The sequence below is a fragment of the Aquarana catesbeiana genome, linkage group LG06 (assembly GCF_042186555.1).
Source record: "Aquarana catesbeiana isolate 2022-GZ linkage group LG06, ASM4218655v1, whole genome shotgun sequence".
Lineage (NCBI taxonomy): Eukaryota > Metazoa > Chordata > Amphibia > Anura > Ranidae > Aquarana > Aquarana catesbeiana.
This window is the reverse complement of record NC_133329.1, coordinates 28,141,974-28,167,187: the sequence shown is the minus strand read 5'-3', so window position 1 is coordinate 28,167,187 and position 25,214 is coordinate 28,141,974. Positions and strand designations below refer to the sequence as shown.

Genomic DNA, 25,214 nt, shown 5'->3' with positions numbered 1-25,214 from the left:
CTCTAGATCACCACCGTAGTCACGTCAAGAATGTATTGAGTCGCCTTCGACAACACGGACTTAATGCAAAACCAGAGAAATGTGTATTTGAATGCCAAAGCATCCAATTTTTGGGTTTAATCATTTCCACCGAAGGCATCCGGATAGATCCCCAGAAGGCTACAGCCATCCTGGATTGGCCTGCTCCCAGTGATAAGAAGGGTGTCCAACGTTTTGTGGGGTTTGCAAATCTTTATCGAAAATTCATCAGAAATTTTTCTGCAATCATATCCCCCATTACAAGTTTAACCAAACAAGGTACAAGATTCTCTTGGTCTCTGGAAGCTCAGAAAGCTTTTGACACCCTAAAAAGACTTTTCACATCTGCATCTGTCCTGAAACACCCTGACCCAGCCTTGCCCTATGTCTTGGAAGCAGATGCTTCAGAAACAGCGGTCGGAGCCTCTACTGCATCCAGTTGCTTTTTTTTCCCGCAAGCTGTCAAATGCCGAAAGGAACTACGACGTCGGGGACCGTGAACTTTTGGCCATCAAAGCCGCCCTGGTGGAATGGAGGTACCTTCTAGAGGGGGCCGCACACCCAATCTTTATCTATACCGATCATAAGAACCTCGAGTATTTAAGAACAGCAAAAAGATTGAAACCCCGACATGCCAGGTGGGCACTATTCTTTTCTAGATTCACTTTTCACTTAACGTTCAGGCCCGGATCCAAGGATGCAAAACCCGATGCGTTATCACGCATGTTCAGCAAACCTGAACAAATCTCATCTCCAGATACCATTCTATCCCCTGGGAACTTCCTGTTACTTCAATGAGAGTTAATAAAACAAATTAAGCAAACTCTAGTAAGGAACCCTTCACCAGTCAGGGTCTCTCTACTGGCAAAGGATGGGCTACTTTGGCATGAAGACAAGGTCTTTGTGCCGGAAGACCTCAGAATGTCCATCCTGGTGTGATGCCATGATCATGTGCTGGCAAGTCATTTTGGCATTGGCAAGACAACTGAATTAGTACAACAGACATTTTGGTGGCCTGGGGTGGAAAAAGATTGTAGGAAATATGTGGAATCTTGCACCACTTGCATCCACAATAAAACCAGCAGATCCAGAGCCTGGGGTCTGCTAAAACCCTTACCTGTCCCAGTAGACCTTGGAAGATGATCTCAATAGATTTTATTGTAGAACTTCCCCCATCTGAGGGCCACAACACCATTTTTGTAGTTGTCCATAGACTATCTAAGATGGCACACTTCTTGCCCAGGAAGGGCACACCATCTGCTCGAGAAACAGCTCAAACCTTTGTCAAGGAGATCGTAAGGCTTCACGGAATTCCGGCCAATATTGTGTCCGACCGTGGGGTGCAGTTTACATCCGGATTCTGGAGAGCCTTATGTGATTCACTCAGGATTGAACTTTCATTTTCTTCTGCATATCACCCACAAACGAATGGGCAGACAGAGAGGACTAATCAAACCCTCGAACAGTACCTGAGATGTTTCTCCTCATTTTCTCAAGACGATGGGCTTCTCTGCTTTCCCTGGCTGAGTTTTCTTATAACAATTCAGTACACTCTGCTACAAAGCAATCTCCATTTTTTGCAAACTACGGTTTCCACCCTTCTTTTTTGTCTAATACAATTCCAGATTCCCCTGTACCAGCTGTTTCCGAAACTATAAATTTCTTCAATGCCAATAACAAACTGCTACAGGAAACAATGGCCAAGACACAGGCATACAATAAGGAAGTTTTTGACAGGAAAAGAAGGGGAGAATTGATCTTGAACCCTGGTGACCAAGTGTGGCTAGCAACTACTAATTTGAAACTGGCCTGTCCCTCGAAGAAACTGGGCCCTAAATTTATAGGACCATTTCTGGTGAAGAGACGGATCAATGAGGTTGCGTATGAATTAGAGTTGCCTGAGTCATTTAGAATCCACCCTGTGTTCCACATAACCTTGTTGAAACCTGCCATTCCTGACCCCTTCCCAGGACGAAGTTCCGGCCCGCCTGAACCTGTAATTATTGATGGGGAGGAAGAGTTTGAGGTGGAAACAATCTTAGACTGCAGGAAGAGAAGAAATCAGATGCAGTTCCTGATAAAATGGAAAGGGTATGGGCCAGAGGACAACTCCTGGGAACCTGAAGGTAATATCCATGCTCGAAATTTGGTTCAAGACTTTAAGAACTCCCATCCTGACGAGTGGGCCAAGTTGGGCATCCGGAGGCTGCCCTTTGGGGACAGTGTCAGGAAGGGCGTGCCAGCACCCAAGATGGCTGCCAAAGAAGATGACCTGTTACCTCTACCTGTCAGGAAGGGCATGCCAGCACCCAAGATGGCTGCCGAAGAAGATGACCTGTTACCTCTGCCCCTGTCAGAATGCCATTGGTGCACACACACCCTATGACAGCTTTTGACACCAAAACAGGCTACTTAAACTCAGTCAGTTTCCAGACTCAGTGCTGTCTGCTCTACAGCGTTCCCTGTGTATCCTGCAATTACCTACCTGACTTCCATTCCTGTTGTGACCCAGCTTGCTTCCTGACGTTCCTGTTTCCTGCCTGCATCCGACCCCGGCTTGTCCTCTACTCTGCATCTGCCTGCTCCTTCTGCCACTTCGCTGCCAGTCTGCTGACGACCCGGCCTGTAATCTGATTCCGCTTCTGCTTCAGCCTCTGTTCCTGACGTGCCCGTTTGTGTATGACCCGGCCTGCCTGTACCTGCCTTCTCTTCAGCCTTAAGGGTGCCACCATCCCTTCTGCTGCTCTCTGATCCCTCTGGGATCTAGGAGGACCGAAGCATTGTCATGATGTTACTTCTGGTCTATGACCAAATGAAAACTTTTTTTAAAGCAAAAAATCAATTTTTTTTTTTATATATCTTTTGCTTTCAACGGTAGAGGCAATTTAGGCCCGCGCTGTAGCTGTCTTTCGGCTATAACATGGGCATCAAATGGTTAAACAAAGGTGACATTACTGGCAACATGTGGTAATGTTGAGCTGGAATTGCCCAAAATATAATCAGATCATCACATTCACGGTAATCGTTTTCAATATAAGGTCCAATAATAAATCCCTCAGTATTTGAGTTTGACAAAACTGCAATTTTTTTGAGAAAATAATTATGTTAAAGGGAACATCCTTGTTGGATGACACTCTGGTCAGTCTAAATGGGGAAGGGGGCATGGAAAAATTACAATTCAAATCTCTTCTTGGCAAGGAATTCAATTCCTGCTTTACAACTAAGGGCACATCAAGTCTCTTGGTAAAGATTGATCAGTGATGATCTACAACCCCTGGCAAAAATTATGGAATCACCAGTCCCTGAGGATGTTCCTTAAGTTGTTTATTGTTGTAGAAAAAAAGCAGATCACAGACATGGCCAAAAACTAAAGGCATTTCAAATGGAAACTTTTTGGCTTTAAGAAACACTAAAAGAAATCAAGAAAAATAATTGTGGTGGCCAGTAACAGTTAGATTTATAGAACAAGCACAGGGAATAAATTATGGAATCACTCAATTCTGAGGAAAAAATTATGGAATCATCCTGTAATTTTTTATTACAAACACTAACACCTGCATCAGATTAAATCTGCTTGTTATAATGTAGGTAAAGAGGGTAAATCATTACGCAGTGTTGCACAAGATGTTGGTTGTTCAGTCGGCTGTGTCTAAAACATGGACCAAATACAAACAACATGGGAAGGTGGTTAACCACTTGCCGCCTGCCCTATTACCAAACGACGGCGGCAAAGTGGTTTGATATTCCTGACCGGACGTCATATAACGTGATCAGGAATATCAAGCCGCTTAAAGGATGTTCTCTTTAACATAATTATTTTCTTCCGGATTCAAAACGCGCCAGATATGCCCCTTAACGCCTATTATTTTTATTCTCACATTGGAGCCTTTTTTAAGGAAGTTACGTGCCAATCCCAACATTAGTGGTATTAAGACAGAAAGAGAGGAGCACAAGCTGTCAGCTTATGCCGATGACTTGATCTTTTTCATAACTTCCCCAATTATATCCCTTCCATCCCTTTTAATGGAGATAAGTCAATATGGGGAGTTAGCAAATTATAAGGTGAACTACACTAAATCTGAAGCCATGGGGATGGAAATGAAGGTACCTGAAATACAACAGATAAAGACACAATTCAATTTTAGATGGTCAGAATCCCACATAAGCTACTTGGGAACCAAAATACCGAAGAAGCTCTGTAGAGTGTTCGAGCTAAACTACGCTCCGATGTTAAGACAAATTAAACTAGATTTTAAGAGATGGGATAGGGATATCTTCACTTGGTTTGGAAGGACTAACATTATAAAGATGAACGTGATGCCTAGACTTCTTTACCTACTGCAAACTCTGCCAATAAAGATTCCCTCAAGTTTCCTGAAAGACCTCAGATCAAGATTTCTGAGGTTTATCTGGGCTGGGAGGCCAGCAAGAGTAAGGAGAAATATTTTAGTGCTCCCTAAAGAAAAAGGAGGTATTGGCTTTCCAGATCCACTGAGATATCAAGAGGCCTCACAGCTAGCCAGAGTAGTGGAATGGTGTGCCTCTGTGAGGAAACCATACGTACAATTAGAACAAGCGATGGTTAAAATTCCCCGGGAGGGTATGGCATGGATAGCGAAATCGAAACTACCAATAATAGTGAAAAAACATCCACTGACAGGTGCAACTATCCGTACTATTAATACGGTTTTCAAAAAGACAAACCTATCATTACATCCGAGCCCTATGTTCCCGGTGCTGGGCTCACCAGACTTTCAGCCTGGCTTATTAGATCGGAGGTTTGAGGTACTAAAACAAAGGGGGAGAAACAGGCTCATACACTTTTCTAGAGGCAACTGCCTGATGACACGAGGTGAGATAGAAGGAGAAGTAGCACCAGACTTAGACTATTTTAGGGCGATGCAGTTAGGAGCATATATCCATTCGAAAATCAAAACTTACTCAGCGATACGGGAATTATCCTGCTTCGAACAGAGATGTCTAGATGGAGAGAGCATGAGGCACTCCCTATCATATTTCTATGAGGTATTAACGAGTCTGGAAGCTCCCCAAGAGCTTAACTTTTAGTGTTTCTTAAAGCCAGAAAGTTGCCATTTGAAATGCCTTTAGTTTTTGGCCATGTCTGTGATCTGCTTTTTTTCTACAACAATAAACAACTGAAGGAACATCCTCAGGGACTGGTGATTCCATCATTTTTGCCAGGGGTTGTAGGAAGGAGAATTGCTGATTTAGATTTTTTCCTCTCCTGAATCCTTTTGGGTTTATGAAATTTCTGAATCCAGGCAAGCATTGTTAATGTAATATATGATTCTCTGAATACCAAACAAAACTGATTAAATATTCTGGAACACTTAATGCAAATCAACTATTTGTCGGTTTTTCACCAATCTCTCAATTTTTTTTTTGTATTTTACTGTTTTGATTTTGACAAATACATGGTTTAATTTTGCAGTGCTGAGACTGGTATTTCGAACAATCAGGTAGAGGAACTGAAAGAACTATTCGACACTGCCAAAAAAATAACAGGTACAGAATTATTTAAAAAGTAGAAATTTGTTTCCAGTATTTTGTAAAGAAAAACTATCAACATAAACAATGACATGAAAAAAATGCCACACAATAATGAATGTTCAGTTAAACTGCCCTAATACCGGATACTTTTACCCACTTCCTGCCCAGGCAAATTCTCAGCTTTCAGCGCTGTCACACTTTTAATGACAATTATGCGGTCATGGTACACTGTACACATATGACATTTTTATCATTTTGTTCACACAAACAGCTTTCTTTTGGTACTATATGATTACCACTGGGTTTTTTATTTTTTTCTTCATACATTTAGGTCAAAATGTATTTGGCTACATTTATTTGGTGAAAATAACCCAAATCAATGTATATTATTTAGTCTGCAGGAAAGTTATAGAAACAGGGATTGTTAGTCGGCCAATTAACTGCAAAAGTGTGCCACATCCAATATTTAAATAGTCAAACAAAAAGAGAAAGGGTTCCCCTAGTGGTGGACTTTAAAGGCACATATATATAAATATAGGAAAAGGTATGTAATACATAAAAAAGTTATTTATTCATTTCAGAAACATCTTAAAAACATCAACAAATATGACTATAACAAACAATGAAAAGAATGCGATTCATGCAATTATCCATATGTTGAATATTGATACCAATATCTTTGCAAAGATATTGGTATCAATATTCAACATATGGATAATTGCATAAATCGCATTCTTTTCATTGTTTGTTATAGTCATATTTGTTGATGTTTTTAAGATGTTTCTGAAATGAATAAATAACTTTTTTATGTATTACATACCTTTTCCTATATTTATATATATATGTGCCTTTAAAGTCCACCACTAGGGGAACCCTTTCTCTTTTTGTTTGACAGGAAAGTTATAGAGTCCACAAACTATAGTATATACAGAATATCGAAAGAACTGATCAGTCCTGATGTACTGACGGTCTATCTCATTTCTTGGGGCCCATAGATGCCAGAAGAGTAAAAATACCCCCCAAATGACCTCTTTTTGGAAAGCAGACAGTCCAAAGGTTGTTAGTAAGAGGCATGGCAACAGGGCCGATCCTAGGGTCACAGACGCCTGGGTGCAGAAATATTTTTGGCGCCCCCACGGGGGCGTGGTCATCTTACTAACTCCTCCCCTTTGCAAATGTTTCTATGGCAACGACTCAAACACAGATATGTTCCCCTAAGGAGTCTTTGTTAAACTAGGATCCTCCCATGATCTCTTAACAATAAAGAGAACAAGATAGTCAGAGACTGCAAACATACTACAGGGGATGGTCAGAGACTGCAGATATGATACAAGAAATGGTCAGAGACTGCAGACATAGTACAAGAGATGGTCAGAGACTGCAGACATGATACATAAGATGGTCAGAGACTGCTGACATGATACAAGAAATGGTCAGAGACTGCAAACATGCTACAGAAGATGGTCAGAGGCTGCAGTTATGATACAAGAGATGATCAGAGACTGCAGACATAATACAAAAGATGGTCAGAGACTGCAGACATAATACAAAAGATGGTCAGAGACTGCAGACATAATGCAAGAGATGGTCAGAGACTGCAGACATGATACAAGAGATGGTCAGAGAAACAAAAGGGGGGGGTTTTCCGGCGCTCCGCAACATGTGATGTCTAAGGTAAATAGTACAATGGTAGCTATAATAGCACATTAAAATAAGGCAGGTAAATTCTAGAATGAGGAGGCAGCCATCCTCAGAGGGTGTCCATTACCTCTGTTGATAATCAATGTTGAAAAAAAGGAAGGGTGTGGAGGCGCCAACTGTGGTAGCTTGTTTATGCAAAAATAAAAGTTAGTGTAACAATTACACTTACTGGTTCGCAGGGTGGAGGTGTTTCTATTAGATGGGAAGTGTCCTGGGATGTGCTGTTATCTTGTTTCCGGCTCAGATTTCATTCATTCATAGTACAAGAGATGGTCAGAGACTGCAGACATAGTACAAGAGATGGTCAGAGACTGCAGACATAATACAAGAGATGGTCAGAGACTGCAGACATAATGCAAAAGATGGTCAGAGACTGCAGACATAATGCAAAAGATGGTCAGAGACTGCAGACATAATACAAAAGATGGTCAGAGACTGCAGACATAATGCAAGAGATGGTCAGAGACTGCAGACATAGTACAAGAGATGGTCAGAGACTGCAGACATAATACAGAAGATGCTCAAAGACTGCAGACATGATACAAGAGCTGGTCAGAGACTGCAGACATGATACAAGAGCTGGTCAGAGACTGCAGACATACTACAGAAGATGGTCATAGACTGCAGGCATGATACAAGAGATGGTCAGAGGCTGCAGATATGATACAAGAAATGGTCAGAGACTGCAGACATAGTACAAGAGATGGTCAGAGACTGCAGACATGATACAAGAGATGTCAGAGACTGCAGACATGATACAAGAAATGGTCAGAGACTGCAAACATGATACAAGAAATAGTCAGGGACTGCAAACATGCTACAGAAGATGGTCAGAGGCTGCAGTTATGATACAAGAGATGGTCAGAGACTGCAAACATAGTACAAGAGATGGTCAGAGACTGCAGACATAGTACAAGAGATGGTCAGAGACTGCATGAATAGTACAAGAGATGGTCAGAGACTGCAGACATACTACAGAAGATGGTCAGAGACTGCAGACATGATACAAGAGATGGTCAGAGACTGCAGACATGATACAAGAGATGGTCAGAGACTGCAGACATACTACAGAAGATGGTCAGAGACTGCAGACATGATACAAGAAATGGTCAGGGACCGCAAACATGCTACAGAAGATGGTTAGGGACTGCAGTTATGATACAAGAGATGGTCAGAGACTGCATACATAGTACAAGAGATGGTCAAAGACTCCATACATAGTACAAAAGATGGTCAGAGCCTGCATACATTGTACAAGAGATGGTTAGAGCCTGAATACATTGTACAAGAGATGGTTAGAGCCTGAATACATTGTACAAGAAATGGTTAGAGCCTGAATACATTGTACAATTGATGGTCAGAGACTGCATACATAGTACAAGAGATGATCAGAGACTGCAAACATACTACAGGAGATGGTCAAAGACTGCAGATATGATACAAGAGATGGTCAGAGACTGCAAACATGCTACAGAAGATGGTCAGAGGCTGCAGTTATGATACAAGAGATGGTCAGAGACTGCAGACATGATACATAAGATGGTCAGAGACTGCAGACATAATACAAGAGATGGTCAGAGACTGCAGACATAATACAAAAGATGGTCAGAGACTGCAGACATAATACAAAAGATGGAGACTGGCTGCGTTTTATGGGCACAGTGGCTGCTTTTAATGGGCACAGTGGCTGCTTTTAGGTGGGGCACAGTGGCTATGTTTGATGGGCACAGTAGCTGCTTTTAATGGGCACAGTGGCTGCGTTTGATGGCACAGTGGCAGCGTTTGATGGGCACAGTGGCAGCGTTTGATAGGCACAGTGGCTGAGTTTGATGGGCACAGTGGCAGCATTTGATAGGCACAGTGGCTGCGTTTGATGGGCACAGTGGCTGCGTCAGATGGGCACAACAGTGGCTGTGTCTGATGGGCACAGTGGCAGTTTTTGATGGGCACAGTGGCAGTTTTTGATGGGCACAGTGGCAGCTTTTGATGGGCAGAGTGGCAGTTTTTGATGGGCAGAGTGGCAGCTTTTGATGGGCAGAGTGGCAGCTTTAATGGGCAGAGTGGCAGCTTTTGATGGGCAGAGTGGCAGCTTTAATGGGCAGAGTGGCAGCTTTGATGGGCAGAGTGGCAGCTTTAATGGGCAGAGTGGCAGCTTTGATGGGCAGAGTGGCAGTTTTAATGGGCAGAGTGGCAGCTTTAATGGGCAGAGTGGCAGCTTTTGATGGGGCAGAGTGGCAGCTTTTGATGGGCTGTGGGCACAACAGTAGCTGTGTTTGATGGGCAGCACAGACTACTTACTTCCAACTTCCTTGACCGCCCTGGACGCCTGGTGCAGACAGTGCAGGGACAGGGAGGCAGGCAGCCGCAGATCTGCTCTCTCCGGGAGGATTTCTTCCTGTTCCTCTTCTCTTCTCCAGACCAGCCAGCACAAGTCCGCTGCAGCCGCTCCGGCTCCGCTCCCTCTCCTTAGCCATGCTCACGCTGTCTGAAGATGGCTGAGGTGGGCGGACCCCCGAGCTTCTTTACTAGCCGCGGAGGCGGCGTGCAAGGAATGCTGGGGCAGCCGCGGCGCGCTCTGAATACTGGGGCGGCCGCGGTGTCCCTGAGTGACGTCACTCTGCTCCACAGCTAGACGCCGGCCAAGCGGCCGGCGATTCTAGCTCGGCGCCCCTCTTCTGAAGAGAAATGACAGCGCTGTTGTGCGGTGCACCCCGTGCACCCTGGCCAGGATCGTCCCTGCATGGCAAGTTTCACTTTTTAACTGCTTGCTGACCAGCCGTCGTTATTATACTGCATTGGCACGGCTGCGCAAATCATCGTAGGTGTACGTCGGCTGCTTTAACCACTTCCGGAACGCCGCACGACGATGTACATCCAAACCTTGAAGGGGTATATCGTTGTTATGGCAGCAGCGGCGGCCAGCTTTCTGATAAAAGTGGTCCCTGCGGCGGATTCGCTGCAAGATCACTTTTATCGGTGGCGGGAGAGGCCCCCCTCCCGCCACGATCCGGTGCCCTCCGCCGCTTACCGGAGCCGTCAGTAGTGGCGGAAGTGATCGCATCTGTCGCCATCCTCTGCCTGGAGATGAGTGAGGCTAAGATGGCGCCCACTCGTCTCCATGACACTGCTGGGCGGAAGCAACGTCAAAACGTCACTTCCGCCCACGCCTCTTAAAGGCATATTTTTTTAAATGTCATTGTTTTAAATTACTTTTTTTTTTTATTGCATTTTAGTGTAAATATGAGATCTGAGGTCTTTTTGACCCCAGATCTCATATTTAAGAGGTCCTGTCATGCTTTTTTTCTATTACAAGGGATGTTTACATTCCTTGTAATAGGAATAAAAGTGACACATTTTTTTTTTATTTTTAAAACTGTGTAAAAAAAATTAATAAAATAATGTAAAATAAATAATAAAAATAAAAAAAAAAATGTTTAAAACCCTCCCGTCCCGACGAGCTCACGCGCAGAAGCGAACGCATACGCGAGTCTATGGACCTCAAGTCGCATCAAAGTGTGACCAAAGTAGTGCAGGGACTACTTTGAAGTTGCTGCGACTTGAAGTCACACACATATGAACGGTACTCATTGTAAATCATGAGGTAGAACTTGTGATGCAACTTATCAGTCCCATGTGGCATGACAATTCGCAATAGTGGAAAAAAAGCCGAAAAAGCACATTGTAAATCACACAACTTTGGGGTTGAAATAGTGGAAAGAGAGCATTAGGCTAAAGCGGTAATAGGAAGATGCACTGTAAGAATTACTTCTAATTGTAGAAAACCAAACAGGCTCTTGCACTGAATCTAATTTATGGAAGATCTAACTGATTGCCCAGTGTATGGTGACCTTTAAAGATATGAAAACTTGAATTTCTGGTGTTTAAGACTCATACACACGATGGGACTTTGTACAAACTTTCCCGTGGATTTTTGGGCGTGGGCGTTGGCCTTAGGGTCCTTTTACACGGATGTGTCCGTGTACAGAGCCCGCTCTGCTCAGCATGGGATCGCTCCGTCGATCCCCGCTGAGCAGGCAGATGACAGGTCTCTGCACACTGTGCAGGGATGGACCTGTCAGAGTGCCGCTCTCCTCTATGGTAGAATCTGTCGTTACCTGATCCGATCCAGACCGTAGAGTCTGTCGTTACCCGATCGGATCCGTAGACGGATGGAAAAATAGGTTTTTCCTCCGTTACACTTTTTCAGATTGGAGTGGGTCGGATGTCAGCAGACATGTCACCACTGACATCTGACCCTCCATAGAGGTCTATGGAGTGTCCGTTCAGGTCGGACCTGAATGGTCCGTCCGTGTGAAAGGGGCCTAGGTGCGGGCGGCCGCGGCGGTAAAACGGCGCTATTTTTAGCGCCGCTTTACCGTCGTTTTAGCGGCGATATTCGGCCGCTAGCGGGTTTAACCCCCGCTAGTGGACAAAAAAGGGGTTAGATCCGCGCGCAAAACGCTGCCGCAGCGGCATTTTGCCGGCGGCATAGCCGCGCTGTCCCATTGATTTCAAAGATGCTGCTAGCAGGACTTTTTTTGGGCCCCTTTCACACTGTAGCGTTTTTCAGGCGCTACAGCGCTAAAAATAGCGCCTGAAAAATGCCCTAAAGAAGTGGCTCCATTCACTCCAGTGAAGGCTTTCACACTGGAGTGGTGCGCTGGCAGGGTGTCACAAAAAGTCCTGCCAGCAGCTTCTTTGGAGCGGTGAAAAAGCGGTGAACTCACCGCTGTTCCCTATTGCAATCAATGGGGCAGCGATGTGATACCGCTGGCAAAACGCCGCTCCAGGGTGGTTTTGCTGGGCAGATTTAACCCCTCGTTTTAGCAGCGTTATTCGGCCTCTAGCGGGGCGATTTTAACCCCCCCGCTAGCGGCCGAATAACACTGCTAAAACGACGGTAAATCAGCGCTAAAAATAGCGCCGCTTTACCGCAAATGCCCCCGCCGCCCCAGTGTGAAAGGGGCCTTATCGTCCTGCTAGCACACCACTCCAGTGTGAAAGCCCTCGGCATTTCACACTGGAGTGAATGGAGCCACTTCTTTAGGGCATTTTTCAGGCACTATTTTTAGCGCTTTAGTGCCTGAAAAACGCCCCAGGCCCCTTTCACACGGACGGATAGAATTGTGCTTTTAGCTGCGTTTTCTACCGCAGCTAAATGCACACAATGCTTTCCTATGGCCCCGTTCACACACTGCGCTTAGCTGTGGTTTGGTGCGGATAGAAAAAATAGAATTGACTGCGTCCACGAGTGATTTAGCACAGCTATCCGCACATAACCGCAGGTAATCACAGTGCACTGTGTCAGCTGCGGATAGCAGCGCCGGGCTGGCTCGCTCATCAGGAAACGAAAAAATGTTTTTTCCTTTCCCAATGAGCGACAAGCACGGGGATCCGACTTGGAACCCCGCCAATACCAGGCACTGTTTGGTATGAATCTTGAGGGAGGACTCCACGCCAAATTTTAAATCAAAAACCGGCATGGGTTCCCCTCCAAGAGCATACCAGGCCCTTCGGTCTGCTATTGATTTTAAGGGGAACCCCCTATGCCGAAAAACCGGCGTGGGGGTCCCCCCAAAATCCATACCAGACCCTTATCTGAGCACGCAACCTGGCGGGTCAGGAAAGGGGGTGGGGACGAGCGAGCGACCCCCTCCTGAACCGTACCAGGTTGCATGCCCTCAACATGAGGGATGGGTGCTTTGGGGAAGGGGGGCGCAGTGCGGCCCCCCACCCCAAAGCACCTTGTCCCCATGTTGATGAGGACAAGGGCCTCTTCCCGACAACCCTGGCCGTTGGTTGTCAGGGGTCTGCGGGTGGGGGGGCTTATCAGAATTCAGGAGCCCCCTTTAATAAGGGGGCCCCCAGATCCCGGCCCCCCACCCTATGTGAATGAGTATGGGGTACATGGTACCCCTACCCATTCACCTGGGGGAAAAAGTGTCAAGAAAAAACACACTAGACAGGTTTTTAAAGTAATTTATTAGGCAGCTCCGGGGGTCTTCTTCCGACTTCGAGGGTCCCTTCCGCGCTCTCCGACCTCTTCTCCGCGCTCTCTGGATATTCTCCCGGTCTCTGGTTCTTTTCTGCGCTCTCTGGCCTCTTCTCCCGGTGTCCGGTTCTTCTCCTGCTCTCCGACCTCTTCTCCCGGTGTCCGGTTCTTCTCGGCGCTCTCCGGTTCTTCTGCCGCGCTATCTTCTGCTCTTTTGCCGCTCTTTTGCTAGCAGTGGCCTGTTCTTCTCTGTTTTCTTCTGTCGCTGTCTGGTTCTTTTCCGCTCTCCGGTATCTTCTGCCGGACTCCCCCGCTATCTTCTTCCAACTCTTTTGCTAGCAGTGGCCAGGTCTTCGTCGTCTTCTCCCCTCTTCTCTTCTTCCGATGTTGACACGATGCTCTCTCCCGCTGTAATGCCATCTGCGAGGTGTGCGCCGACTTATATAGGAATGGGGCGTAGTCACCGTGTGATGTCACAGGGTGACCCCGCCCCTTATGACGGCACAGTCCCAGCATGCCCCGGGACTGTGCCATCATATGGGGCGGGGTCACAGCGCGCCCCCCTTCCCCAAAGCACCCATCCCCCATGTTGAGGTCATGCGGCCTGGTACAGTTCAGGAGGGGGGGCGCTCGCTCGTCCCCACCCCCTTTCCTGACTGGCTGGGCTGCATGCTTGGGTAAGGGTCTGATATGGATTTTGGGGGGACCCCCCACGCCATTTTTTTTGTGTAGGGGGTTCACCTTAACATCCATACCAGACCAAAGGGCCTGGTATGCCCCTGGAGGGGGAACCCATGCCGGTTTTTCTTGCGCTGCTTTAATAGGAAGATGTGTTTTTCCTATTGCAGCGAGCGCGAGATGTACCTCGCCGAGAACCAGTGCGATGGGATTGCGCTGGAAACATTCTTGCGTGTAGGTACTGCTGTGTGTGCGCGCCAGTTCACACGCTCAATTAAGGATTTATCCGGCGCACCAACTAAGGTCTGAACCAGCGCAGTGCATTCATCTTAGTAAATGACCCCCTATATTCCTTGCCATCTTTGTAATATCTGCCAGAGTTTGTACTTAAGCAATTACAATTTCCTGCCTATTGTTTTTCCTCATTTAGCTGTTACTGTAATGCCGTGTACACTTGGTCAGATTTTCCGATGGAAAATGTTCGACGGGAGCTTGTTGTCAGAAATTCCGACCATGTGTAGGCTCCATCGGATATTTTCCATCAGAATTTCCGTCACACAAAATTTGAGATCTGGATCTCAAATTTTCCGACAACAAAATCCGTTCTCGTAAATTCTGATCGTTTGTACACAATTCCGACGCACAAAGTTTCACGCATGCTGCCAATCAAGTACGAGACGGAAGCACTCGGTTTGGTAAAACTAGCGTTTGTAATGGAGATAGCACATTTGTTGCGCTGCAAATTTTAAAATCTTTATAATGCTAGAATAATGAAGTTGTTTTGCTGCTGATATTCACACAGAGTTCTGACAAACTGATTTCTTTAGCATTTTCTGTGACTTCATGAATAATTTATTTGTTTTCGTCAGATCTCCATAATAATGTTTAGAATTTTTGTTTATATATATATATTTTTTTTATCCAGATCTCCTATTTTTATTTAGTTTTTTTTTATAGTGATCTCCATAATTTTTTCTTTCGTTTTTGTCTCAAATTACCACAACACCATTATTATCTTGTATTTTTTAATCTCAAGGAGGTTGTTTGGTGTTGGTGTCCCTTGTTAATTTGACATTACATTTTTGAAATGTACCTGCCTACTCACAAACTGTCCTTTTTGAAGTAAAACACAAGGCAAGTATTTGTGAAAAATAAATAGCCATTTATTAGGGGTCATAACAAAATAAAGAGGAAGGCAACGCTGGAGAAACTGGTGAAATTTGCGAAGCCTTTGTACCCCAGGGGTGAGTTCGCTCCTCAACCCCTTATTTAGGGCTTGTAAGCTAACTGCCTTCCATAAGAGGCGTTGGCCTCCTCCATTTCCTGCATTTTGCAGGCTGCCATGTAGGCATAGTCCTCTTGAAAATTGGGGGGGGGGGGTTCTGAGGGCCGCTGTAGCCTTCCGAAATAGCCCAAGTGCTGCCTCCTCCAGGTTACTCCTCTTCCTGGACCTTTTTTTTGGAAGGTGGAGGGACCTGGGATTTGGGCAGGCTACTGGGCCTGGCCACCTCCTGGCTGCCACTTACCCCCGCCACCTCCTGGCTGCCACTTACCCCCGCCACCTCCTGGCTGCCACTTACCCCCGCCACCTCCTGGCTGCCACTTTCCATAGCCTCCTCCTGGCTGAGACTTTCCTGTGTATGAAAAAGTGACATAGCTTTAGTTTTTGGTTCATCAATCACACATAATTTTCAGCTCATGATTGTTGCAAATTGAATGTTAATAAATAGAAAAGACTATCATTCTGAGCCCAGCATTTTTCATTCTTGTCCAAATCATTTGTGGCCACTACTGTTTATTGATATGTAAAACACTTTGTAAAATCAGAAATTACTGATCAATAATAACATCTAGTTAACATCATTAATTATTTTACAAGAAATATGTTGAACAATGCTATACCTGGCTCAAGCTGGGGTCCTCCACATTTTCCTGGCTGGGAGGCCCAGGTTGTACATCGAGAAGCCTCAGCTGAGGTGGAAGGAAGCCTTGAAGGAAGACTGGAGAGTGCTGGCCTGGGTTCAGTCTGGCCTGCCAGAAAATGCAGTCTGTCATAGTACCACAGCCTGGGTACATAAATGTCATCTGCTGCAGCTCCTGATATCTGGGAATCCTGGACCTTCTTGCGCTCCCTATTATAAGTGCTCCTCATGCCACCAATTAGGGCCTTCAAATATGGGATGCTGTGCTCTGTGCTCTGCTGTGGGAATCACAGGCTTCACAGATTCCAGCAATTGATCCATCGCTGCCTTCCTCTTTGATTGTTAGAAAAGGGGTGGTTTACCTGCCACAGACAGGGCAGCTCCCTGTACATATCAATGAATATGGGGATAAAGTCCTGATCATTCAATAGATCCATTTTCTCTGCAGGACACAACACAAGACAAACCCTAATGTCAGGCTAAACTCTCCTAATCTTGTCCCAATATAGGCCTCAATCTGTAAGCAGTATAGGCCAGTGATGCACCAAGTTAAAATTGTACCTTCGTTCAAACGATCGTCACTTCCGATACTCCTTCCTCCTCTCACAGATCGTACGTACGATGCACACGCGTTACGCTTTATATACACTGCGCATGCGTGAAACTCTACCCGCCCCTGATGTTCTTTCTAGTCTATTCCCCACCCCTTGTCTTTCTGCACAGTGGGAGAACACATGGCGGAAAAAGAGCAAGTGCATGCAGAGAAGAGCAGCAACGGCAAAAGCCCGGAGCCACAAATGTCCCGATACCGGAGGAGATATAAGGCCTCAAATGTCCTTTATAGAGATGGAGGGCCCACTATGATGGGAAGCATAGACCTTATCCAAATGTGAGAAAGGCCAAGATCATGACTAAAGTTATGAAAAGTCTGCACAGAAATTTTGGGGTACGACGATCCAAGGATCAATTGAGGATCCTTGATCAACTGGTCAAACCTGAAATTGAGGGAGCAGGATCAGTACAGAAAGATCAAGAGAGTTCTTCAAAAAAGTAAGTAGTTGTTGTGTGTTCCTATTATTATTATTATTATTATTATTACTTGCATGCTGCTTCATTAGCTTTTCTTTACTGTTGTACAGTTTAAAATGGCAACTTTCAGGTTCGTGAGCACAGTAATCGTTCGTAGTAAACATTGTTCGTTCGCTCACTAATACGTTGTTGTTGGCAGATACAGGTTAACTACATTTGTTCGGGGTCTAGTACGCCAGCCAAGGTCAGATGTACCAGACCCCTATCTTCTGCTGTTGTTGAGGTGCAAGAACCGCAGGGCTCTCGTATGGAGCAGAGAAGTACTGCTTTTGTATTAAAAGAGGTTTAGCCCGTGGGAGGTTTACGTTACTGCCCAAGTAACGCCCAAGGTAGTCGGCATTGTTGCAGGAGCAATCTGTCCTGAGGGAGAGGCCACTGATTCATGGCCTCTCCCTCACGATCGCTCCTGATGAATAGGAAGCTTCCTCTGCTTCTGAAATCTAAACAGAAGCAGGGGAAGTGATGTCATCTCTCCTTGTGAAGCCTTTTCATTCCGGCACCCCAGGAGAGAAGACATCAATGTGAGTTTGCACCAACAGCACACTAACACCAGTACACATAGGCACACAAACCACGCCCCAATCACCCCCCGATCACCCCCCCTGCACACCCAGTTACAGTGTCACGATTGCAGTGTTCATTTTTTTTACTGATCACTGCATTTGGTGTAATATGTGACTGTAAAAAGTGTTAGGGCAGTTAGTGGTAGGCCCCTTTAAACCCTAATAAAGGTTTAACCCCTTGATCACCCCCCCCCCAGTTAACCCTTTCACCCCCTGTTGCCAGTGTCACTAATCGATAATTTTTCTGATCGCCGTATAAGTGTCACAGGTGACGCTAGGTAGCCAGTTACTTATTTAGGTTCACCGTCAGCTTTTTATAGCATCAGGTACCCGCATATACTACCTAATAAAGGTTTTAACCCCCTGATTGCCTTCTAGTTAACCCTTTCACCAGTGATCACCGTATAAGTGTTACGGGTGATGCTGGTTAGTTAGTTTGGTTTTTATAACTGCCGTTTATTACCCAATAAAGGTTTAACCCCCTGATCGCCCGGCGGGTGATATCAGTTAGGTTTTAATGGCAGTCAGGGTCTGCTTCGCCCCAGGCAGTGTCAGATTAGTGCCAGTAGCGCTAACACCCACGCATGCAGCATACATCTCCCTTAGTTGTATAGTGTCTGAACGGATCAATATCTGATCAGATCTATACTAGCGTCCCCAGCAGTTTAGGGTTCCCAAAAACGCAGTGTTAGCGGGATAAGCCCAGATACCTGCTAGCACCTGCATTTTGCCCCTTTGCCCAGCCCACCCAAGTGCAGTATCGATCGATCACTGTCACTTACAAAACACTAAACACATAACTGCAGCATTCGCAGAGTCAGGCCTGATCCATGCGATCGCTAACAGTTTTTTTTGTAGCGTTTGATACAGTTGCTGACAGCCTAGGAGCTTTTTTACCTGTGAGTCTCACTACTGTACCAGTAAATTTAGAGCCCAAAATGGCAAATCGAAGTTACAGTGGTGAAGAGGCCTACACATTTCTGAGCATGACAGATAGTGAAGAGGAAGTCACTCATCTGTCGGTTTCAGGCTCAGAATACGATCCAGTAGACGACAGCGGCTCCATGACAGATAGCTTTGAAGATGGAGTTTTGCTCCCTGCCAAGGTCAGGCGTACCAGACCCCGATCTTCTTCTGCTGCTGTTGAGGTGCAAGAACCGCAGGGCTCTCATATGGAGCAGAGAAGTACTAGTGCCGCTCATCCTTCTGGTGAACTGGCAGGTACCATTTGTATGTGGACAATTATTACATGAGCGTGCCATTTTTTAGTCACTTGTTTGATCATCAGATTGGCGCATGTGGTACTATGCGGTCTAATCACCGGGGCTTACCCCAGAGGCTTGTAGATTCCCGTCTTAGGCTGGGGGAGAGAACCTGCTTGAAGTGTAATAATTTGCTCGCTGTGAAGTGGAGGGATAATAAGAATGTTTTCGTTCTGTCCTCCCTTCATGCAAACACGATGGTCCAAATTCCTATGGCAACTGGTGTTGTGGAGTAACCCCTCTGTGTCCACGAATATAACTAATATGGGAGGGGTGGACTACAATGACCAGTTGTTGGCGCCGTACCTAGTTGCTTGTATCCTAGTTGCCCGTAAGGCCAGACGCTGGTAAAAAGAAGTGTCTGTATACTTATTTCAATTGGCTTTGCTGAACGCTCATGTGCTATACAGAGCTTCAGGATGGACTGGATCCTTCCTTAATTTCCAGTAAGAGATCATCAGAGCCCTTCTGTTTCCAGACGGTGCTCCACCTCACCTTTCCATTCCAAATGCAGTAAGCCGGCTGCATGAGAGGCATTTTCTGTATGTCCTCCCGAGTACCCCTACCCAACGAGCCCCCCAAAGAAGATGTCGTGTCTGTAGCAAGCACAAATTTTGGCGTGACACCCACTATTATTGTCCTTCCTGTCCTGACAATCCTGGTCTTTGCATTGGTGAATGTTTTGAACGCTACCATACACTAGTGGAATATTAGCGTAGGGTACAGCACTGCACAAACTAGGACACACTTTCACAGGGTCTCCCAAGATGCCATTGCATTTTGAGAGACCCGAACCTGGAACCGAACCGTTACAATTACAAATAAAAGTATAAAAAAAACACAAAAAAATATATAAAAAAAAAAAAAAAAAAATGGCGTTTTATTGCGCTCTCTCTCTCTCTCTCTCTTCTATTCTCTCTCTATTGTTCTGCTCTTTTTTACTGTATTCTATTCTGCAATATTCTATTGTTATGTTTTATCATGTTTGCTTTCCAGCGCTGTAGGAGGTGATTTCACAACCACAGTTAAAAAAGAGCATATATGCTGAAGCATGGGGGCAGCAAGGGTGGAGGAGCAATTTGTTCTTAACTTTTGGGGCGGATGCCCAAATGTATATTTTAGGCACAGATTGCGTTACAAAAAAAAAATAGTACAAAATAAAATTTTTTATTTGCTTTGCAGGTATGGTATGTCTTACTGTTATACTGTAATGTTACTTTGTTTTATTGTTAACCATCATTTGCTTAACAGGAACGCCATTCAGTTGCAGCGCGGATTTATTTATCTTGACAGCAACAGCGTTTGCTCCCACGATACATAAAGCCATGACTCCAGCGCTGTAGGAGGTGATTTCACCACCACAGTTAAAAACAAAATGGTGCATGTACAGTCTGCCCATCATTAGAAGTGGGTGGATGAAGGGAGGTATTATAATGGTGGGCATACCCACTGATCAATCTCTTTTTTTTCATACAGCCCACAGGCTGCATGAACAAAAAGATCACAATATATGCCCAACAAGGTCCAGCAACATACTGGTATATTGCTGGACTTTGAGTGGTTATTCCAGAATGATGCATGCGGGTTTAGGTATCATCTTGGTATCATTCTTTTCAGCCAGCAGTCGACTTTCATGTAAAAGCAATTCTAGCAGCTAATTAGCCTCTAAACTGCTTTTACAAGCAATGGGAGGGAATGTCCCCCCTCCCACATCCCCCTCCCACTGTCTTCCATGGTTTTCTCTGGCTCTCCTGCCCCAACAGGGAACCCGAGAATTCAGCCAGTTGTTCAGCCAGCTGACCATAGAGCTGATCAGAGACCAGAATGGCTCCAATCATCTCTATGGCCTAAGAAACCGGAAGCTACGAGCATTTCATGACATTTCAAGATTTTGCCGGATGTAAAAAGCACCATGGGGAAATTGGGAAAGCATTTTATCTCACTGATCTTGGTGTGGTCAGATGCTTTGAGGGCAGAGGAGAGATCTAGGGTCTAATAGACCCCTATTGCTATCATAGGGGATATTTACATTCCCGGAGATAACAATAAAAATGATAAAAAAAAAAAAAAATTGAAAGGAACAGTTTAAAAATAAAATCAAAAATCATAATAAATAATTAAAAAAAAAAGCACCCCTGTCCCCCCCTGCTCTCGCGCAAAGGCGAACGCAAGCATCGGTCGGGCGTCATATGTAAACAGCAATTGCACCATGCATGTGAGGTTTCACCGTGAAGGTTAGATCGAGGGCAGTAATTTTAGTAGTAGACCTCCTCTGTAAATCTAAAGTGGTAATCTGTAAAGGCTTTTAAAAATGTATGTAGTTTGTCGCCGCTGCACGTTTGTGCGCAATTAGCATGTCGTGTTTGGTATCCATGTACTCGGCCTAAGATCATCTTTTTTATAACATTTGGGCAATATAGTGTGTTTTAGTGCAATAAAATAAAAAAAGTGTGTTTTTTTTTTTTTTTTTTTAAATGCTTTGAAAAATTGCTGCGCAAATACTGTGTAAAAAAAAAAAAAACCCGAAACATCCACCATTTTAATCTGTAGGGCCTTTGCTTTAAAAAAATATATAATGTTTGGGGTTCAAAGTAATTTTCTTGCAAAAAAAAAAATTTTCATGTAAACAAAAAGTGTCAGAAAGGGCTTTGACTTCAAGTGGTTAGAAGAGTGGGTGATGTGTGACATAAGCTTCTAAATGTTGTGCATAAAATGCCAGGACAGTTCAAATGACCCCATTTTGGAAAGTAGACCCCCCAAGCTATTTGCTGAGAGGCATATGTGAAATTATGCCCCAAAATACATTCTATTGCTTCTCCTGAGTACGGGGATACCACATGTGTGAGACTTTTTGGGAGCCTAGCCCCGTACGGGACCCTGAAAACCAAGCACCGCCTTCAGGCTTTCTAAGGGTGTAAATTTTTGATTTTACTCCTCACTGCCTATCAGTTTCAGGGGCCATGGAATGCCCAGATGGCACAACCCCCCCCCCTCAAATGACCCCATTTTGGAAAGTAGACACCCCAAGCTATTTGCTGAGAGGTATGATGAGTATTTTGCAGATCTCGCTTTTTGTCACAAAATTTTGAAAATTGAATAAATAAATTATTTTCTTTCTTCATTTTCAAAAACAAATGAGAACTGCAAAATGCTCACTATGCCTCTCAGCAAATAGCTTGGGTTGTCTACTTTCCAAAATGGGGTCATTTGGGGGCGGGGGGGGGGGGTTGTGCCATCTTGGCATTTTATGGCCTTCAAAACTGTGATAGGTAGTAAGTAATGAAATCAAAAATTTACGCCCTTAGAAATCCTGAAGGCGGTGATTGGTTTTCGGGGGCCCCAAACGCGGCTAGGCTCCCAAAAAGTCCCACACATGTGGTATCCCCATACTCAGGAGAAGCAGCAGAATGTATTTTGGGGTGTAATTCTACATATGCCCATGGCATGTGTGAGCAATATATCATTTAGTAGGGATGGTCCCGATGTTCCTGTCGAATGCTCCCCTTTGACACACGGGGACATCCCTATGGCTTTCCTGTAGCATCAGAGGGGGCGGGGTCACTCAGTTACGTAACTGAGTGACCCCGCTCCCTCTGACACTACGGAAAAGCCATAGGGATGTCCCATGCCTCAGAGGGGGCGGGGTTACCCGGCAACATCATCATGTGGCCCCGCCCTCAGTTATAAAAGAACTATCACCTGAGAGGCCCATCATTATGGTGGGTGCCTCCCATGGAGGCAGATCGTAGGCAGCTTGCGGCAAAATATAAAATATTCCATGGACTCAACATGCCTCTCAGCAAATAGCTTGGGGTGTCTACTTTCCAAAATGGGGTCATTTGGGGGGGGTTGTGCCATCTTGGCATTTTATGGCCTTCGAAACTGTGATAGGTAGTGAGGAGTGAAATTAAAAATTTACGCCCTTAGAAATCCTGAAGGTGGTGCTTTGTTTTCGGGGCCCTGTACGCGGCTAGGTTCCCAAAAGTCCCACACTTTTTTGTATCCCCGTACTCAGGAGTAGCAGCAGAATGTATTTTGGGGTGTAATTCCACATATGCCCATGGCATGTGTGAGCAATATATCATTTAGTGACAACTTTGTGCAAAAAAAAAAAAAGTTTGTCATATTCCCGCAACTTGTGGCAAAATATAAAATATTCCATGGACTCAACATGCCTCTCAGCAAATAGCTTGGGATGTCTACTTTCCAAAATGGGGACATTTGGGGGGGGGGTTGTGCCATCTTGGCATTTTATGGCCTTCAAAACTATTATAGGTAGTGAGGAGTGAAATCAAAAATTTATGCCCTTAGAAATCCTGAAGGCGGTGCTTGGTTTTCGGGGCCCCGTACACGGCTAGACTCCCAAAAAGTCCCACACATGTGGTATCCCCGTACTCAGGAGAAGCAGCTAAATGTATTTTGGGGTGGAATTCTACATATGACCATGGCATGTGTAAGCAATATATCATTTAGTGACAACTTTTTGTAATTTTTTTTTTTTGTTATTATTCAATCACTTGGGACAAAAAAATTAAATATTCAATGGGCTCAACATGCCTCTCAGCAATTTCCTTGGGATATCTACTTTTCAAAATGGGGTAATTTGGGGGGGGGGGGAGTTTGTACTTCCCTGCCATTTTAGCACCTCAAGAAATGAGATAGGCAGTCATAAACTAAAAGCTGTGTTTCCAGAAAAATTCCAGAAAATGTACCCTAGTTTGTAAATGCTATAACTTTTGCGCAAACCAATAAATATACGCTTGTTGACATTTTTTTTTACCAAAGACATGTGGCTGAATACATTTTGGTCTAAATGTATGACTAAAATTGAGTTTATTGGATTTTTCTTATAACAAAAAATAGAAAATATCATTTTTTTTCAAAATTTTCGGTCTTTTTCCATTTATATCGCAAAAAATACAAATCGCAGAGGCAATCAAATATCATAAAAATAAAGCTGTATTTGTGGGGAAAAAAAGGACGCAAATTTAGTTTGGGTACAGCATTGCATGACCACGCAATTACCAGTTAAAGCCTCTGGTCTTTAGGCAGCCAAATGGTCCGGGGCTTAAGTAGCTAGATGGGTTTGTACTAGAATGAAATGCAAACTTGATTCAGTGTAAGGAGAGGACACTCAGCAGCTGTTTAACACATCTGGATGCAGGAGCACTAGTGTGGGACACCAGAACAAACTTTTTAGGGTGTCCCACACAGGTGTTCCAGTGGATACTAGGGGTGTCTCCATGTGTGAAAATTGTACAAAAAAGGTAAGTATTCAAGCTTTAGAAAGAGAAAAAAAATGTCTTCAGCTTGGAACTCTGCCAAAAAAGACAATTGTACGACACTTCCAAGCAATGTTTCATATTACTATTTCTGGCCTCAAATGTCTGTGTGCTAAGTATACCTTTTTTTTTATTCACATAGGGGAGAAAAGACTCGGGACATCTGAGGACACCAGGGACCCCCCACCCCTGAAAGAAAAGCAAATCCCCACATCACAACCAGAAGATGTGGAGGAAGAAGAGGTTTATGAAGTGGGCGAAATAGTGACCACAACAGGTGAGTGTCTGAGACCACAGCTTCAGGTAATAGATGGATGCCTGCATATTTATAATGGTGTGTTTTTTAATTTTAGGTGATGTGGATGTTGTGGAAGAAGATTTGCATTTCACAAATGCACACATCCTCATCGGGGAGATCATGGTGTGCAATCGTGATTTAGAAAAGATCAAGGAAGACATCAATGATATTGAAAACAGACATCATTGATGTTTTAGGCCAAATCTAAAAAACACCTAAAGTCTTCATTTTTTTTGCTATTTTTCAACAATTTTTTTTGAAAGCCAAATTTTGAAGATGCACACAGGGGGGGTTATTTACAAAAGACAAATCCAATTTGCACTACAAGTGCACTGCAAGCGCACTTGGAAGTGCAGTCGCTGTCAATCTGAGAGGTAGATCTGAAATGAGCGCAAGCTCTGCTGATTTTATCATCCAATCATGTGCAAGCTAAAATAGTGTTTTTTATTTTCCTTGCATGTCCCCCTCAGATTTACAGCGACTGCATGTCTAAGTGCGCTTGCAGTGCAAAGTGGATTTGCCTTTAGTAAATAACCCCCAGTGTGTCAACATGTGCTATCTGCCATCACGGGATATCAATGTACGCGTTTGGTGGGTGCAACCCCTTCCTCACAACTCAAGTAGGTGAGAGAAAGGGGTTGCACCCCCGAAACACGTCCACTGATCCCCCATGATGGGAGCTAGCACATGTTGACATTAGGCATGAGATCAGGAGGGAAATCCCTATTTTTACTCTCAATTTGGGTGCATATTCAAAATTTTGCTTTCACAGGGGTGACATCACCTCATCTGATGAAGGCAAGATCAACACAGTTTGGACATACTAATGTCTGATCTTGCCTTCATTTTTTTAAAGTTGAACTTTGTAAGTTTCTGAGTTAAGTATTGTTTTATGGTT

The 25,214-nt window shown here is 44.6% G+C and overlaps 1 protein-coding gene across 1 annotated transcript in view; it reads left to right on the top strand.

Moving 5' to 3' along the window:
* The window catches only part of LOC141147531 (uncharacterized), a 128,709-nt gene that overhangs the window by 83,434 nt on the left and 20,061 nt on the right, over positions 1–25,214 (top strand). Inside the window, exon 3 of the mRNA XM_073634765.1 lies at positions 5,471–5,544. Coding sequence (XP_073490866.1) covers positions 5,471–5,544 — 74 coding nt within the window. The remainder of the gene's footprint in view (positions 1–5,470; positions 5,545–25,214) is intronic.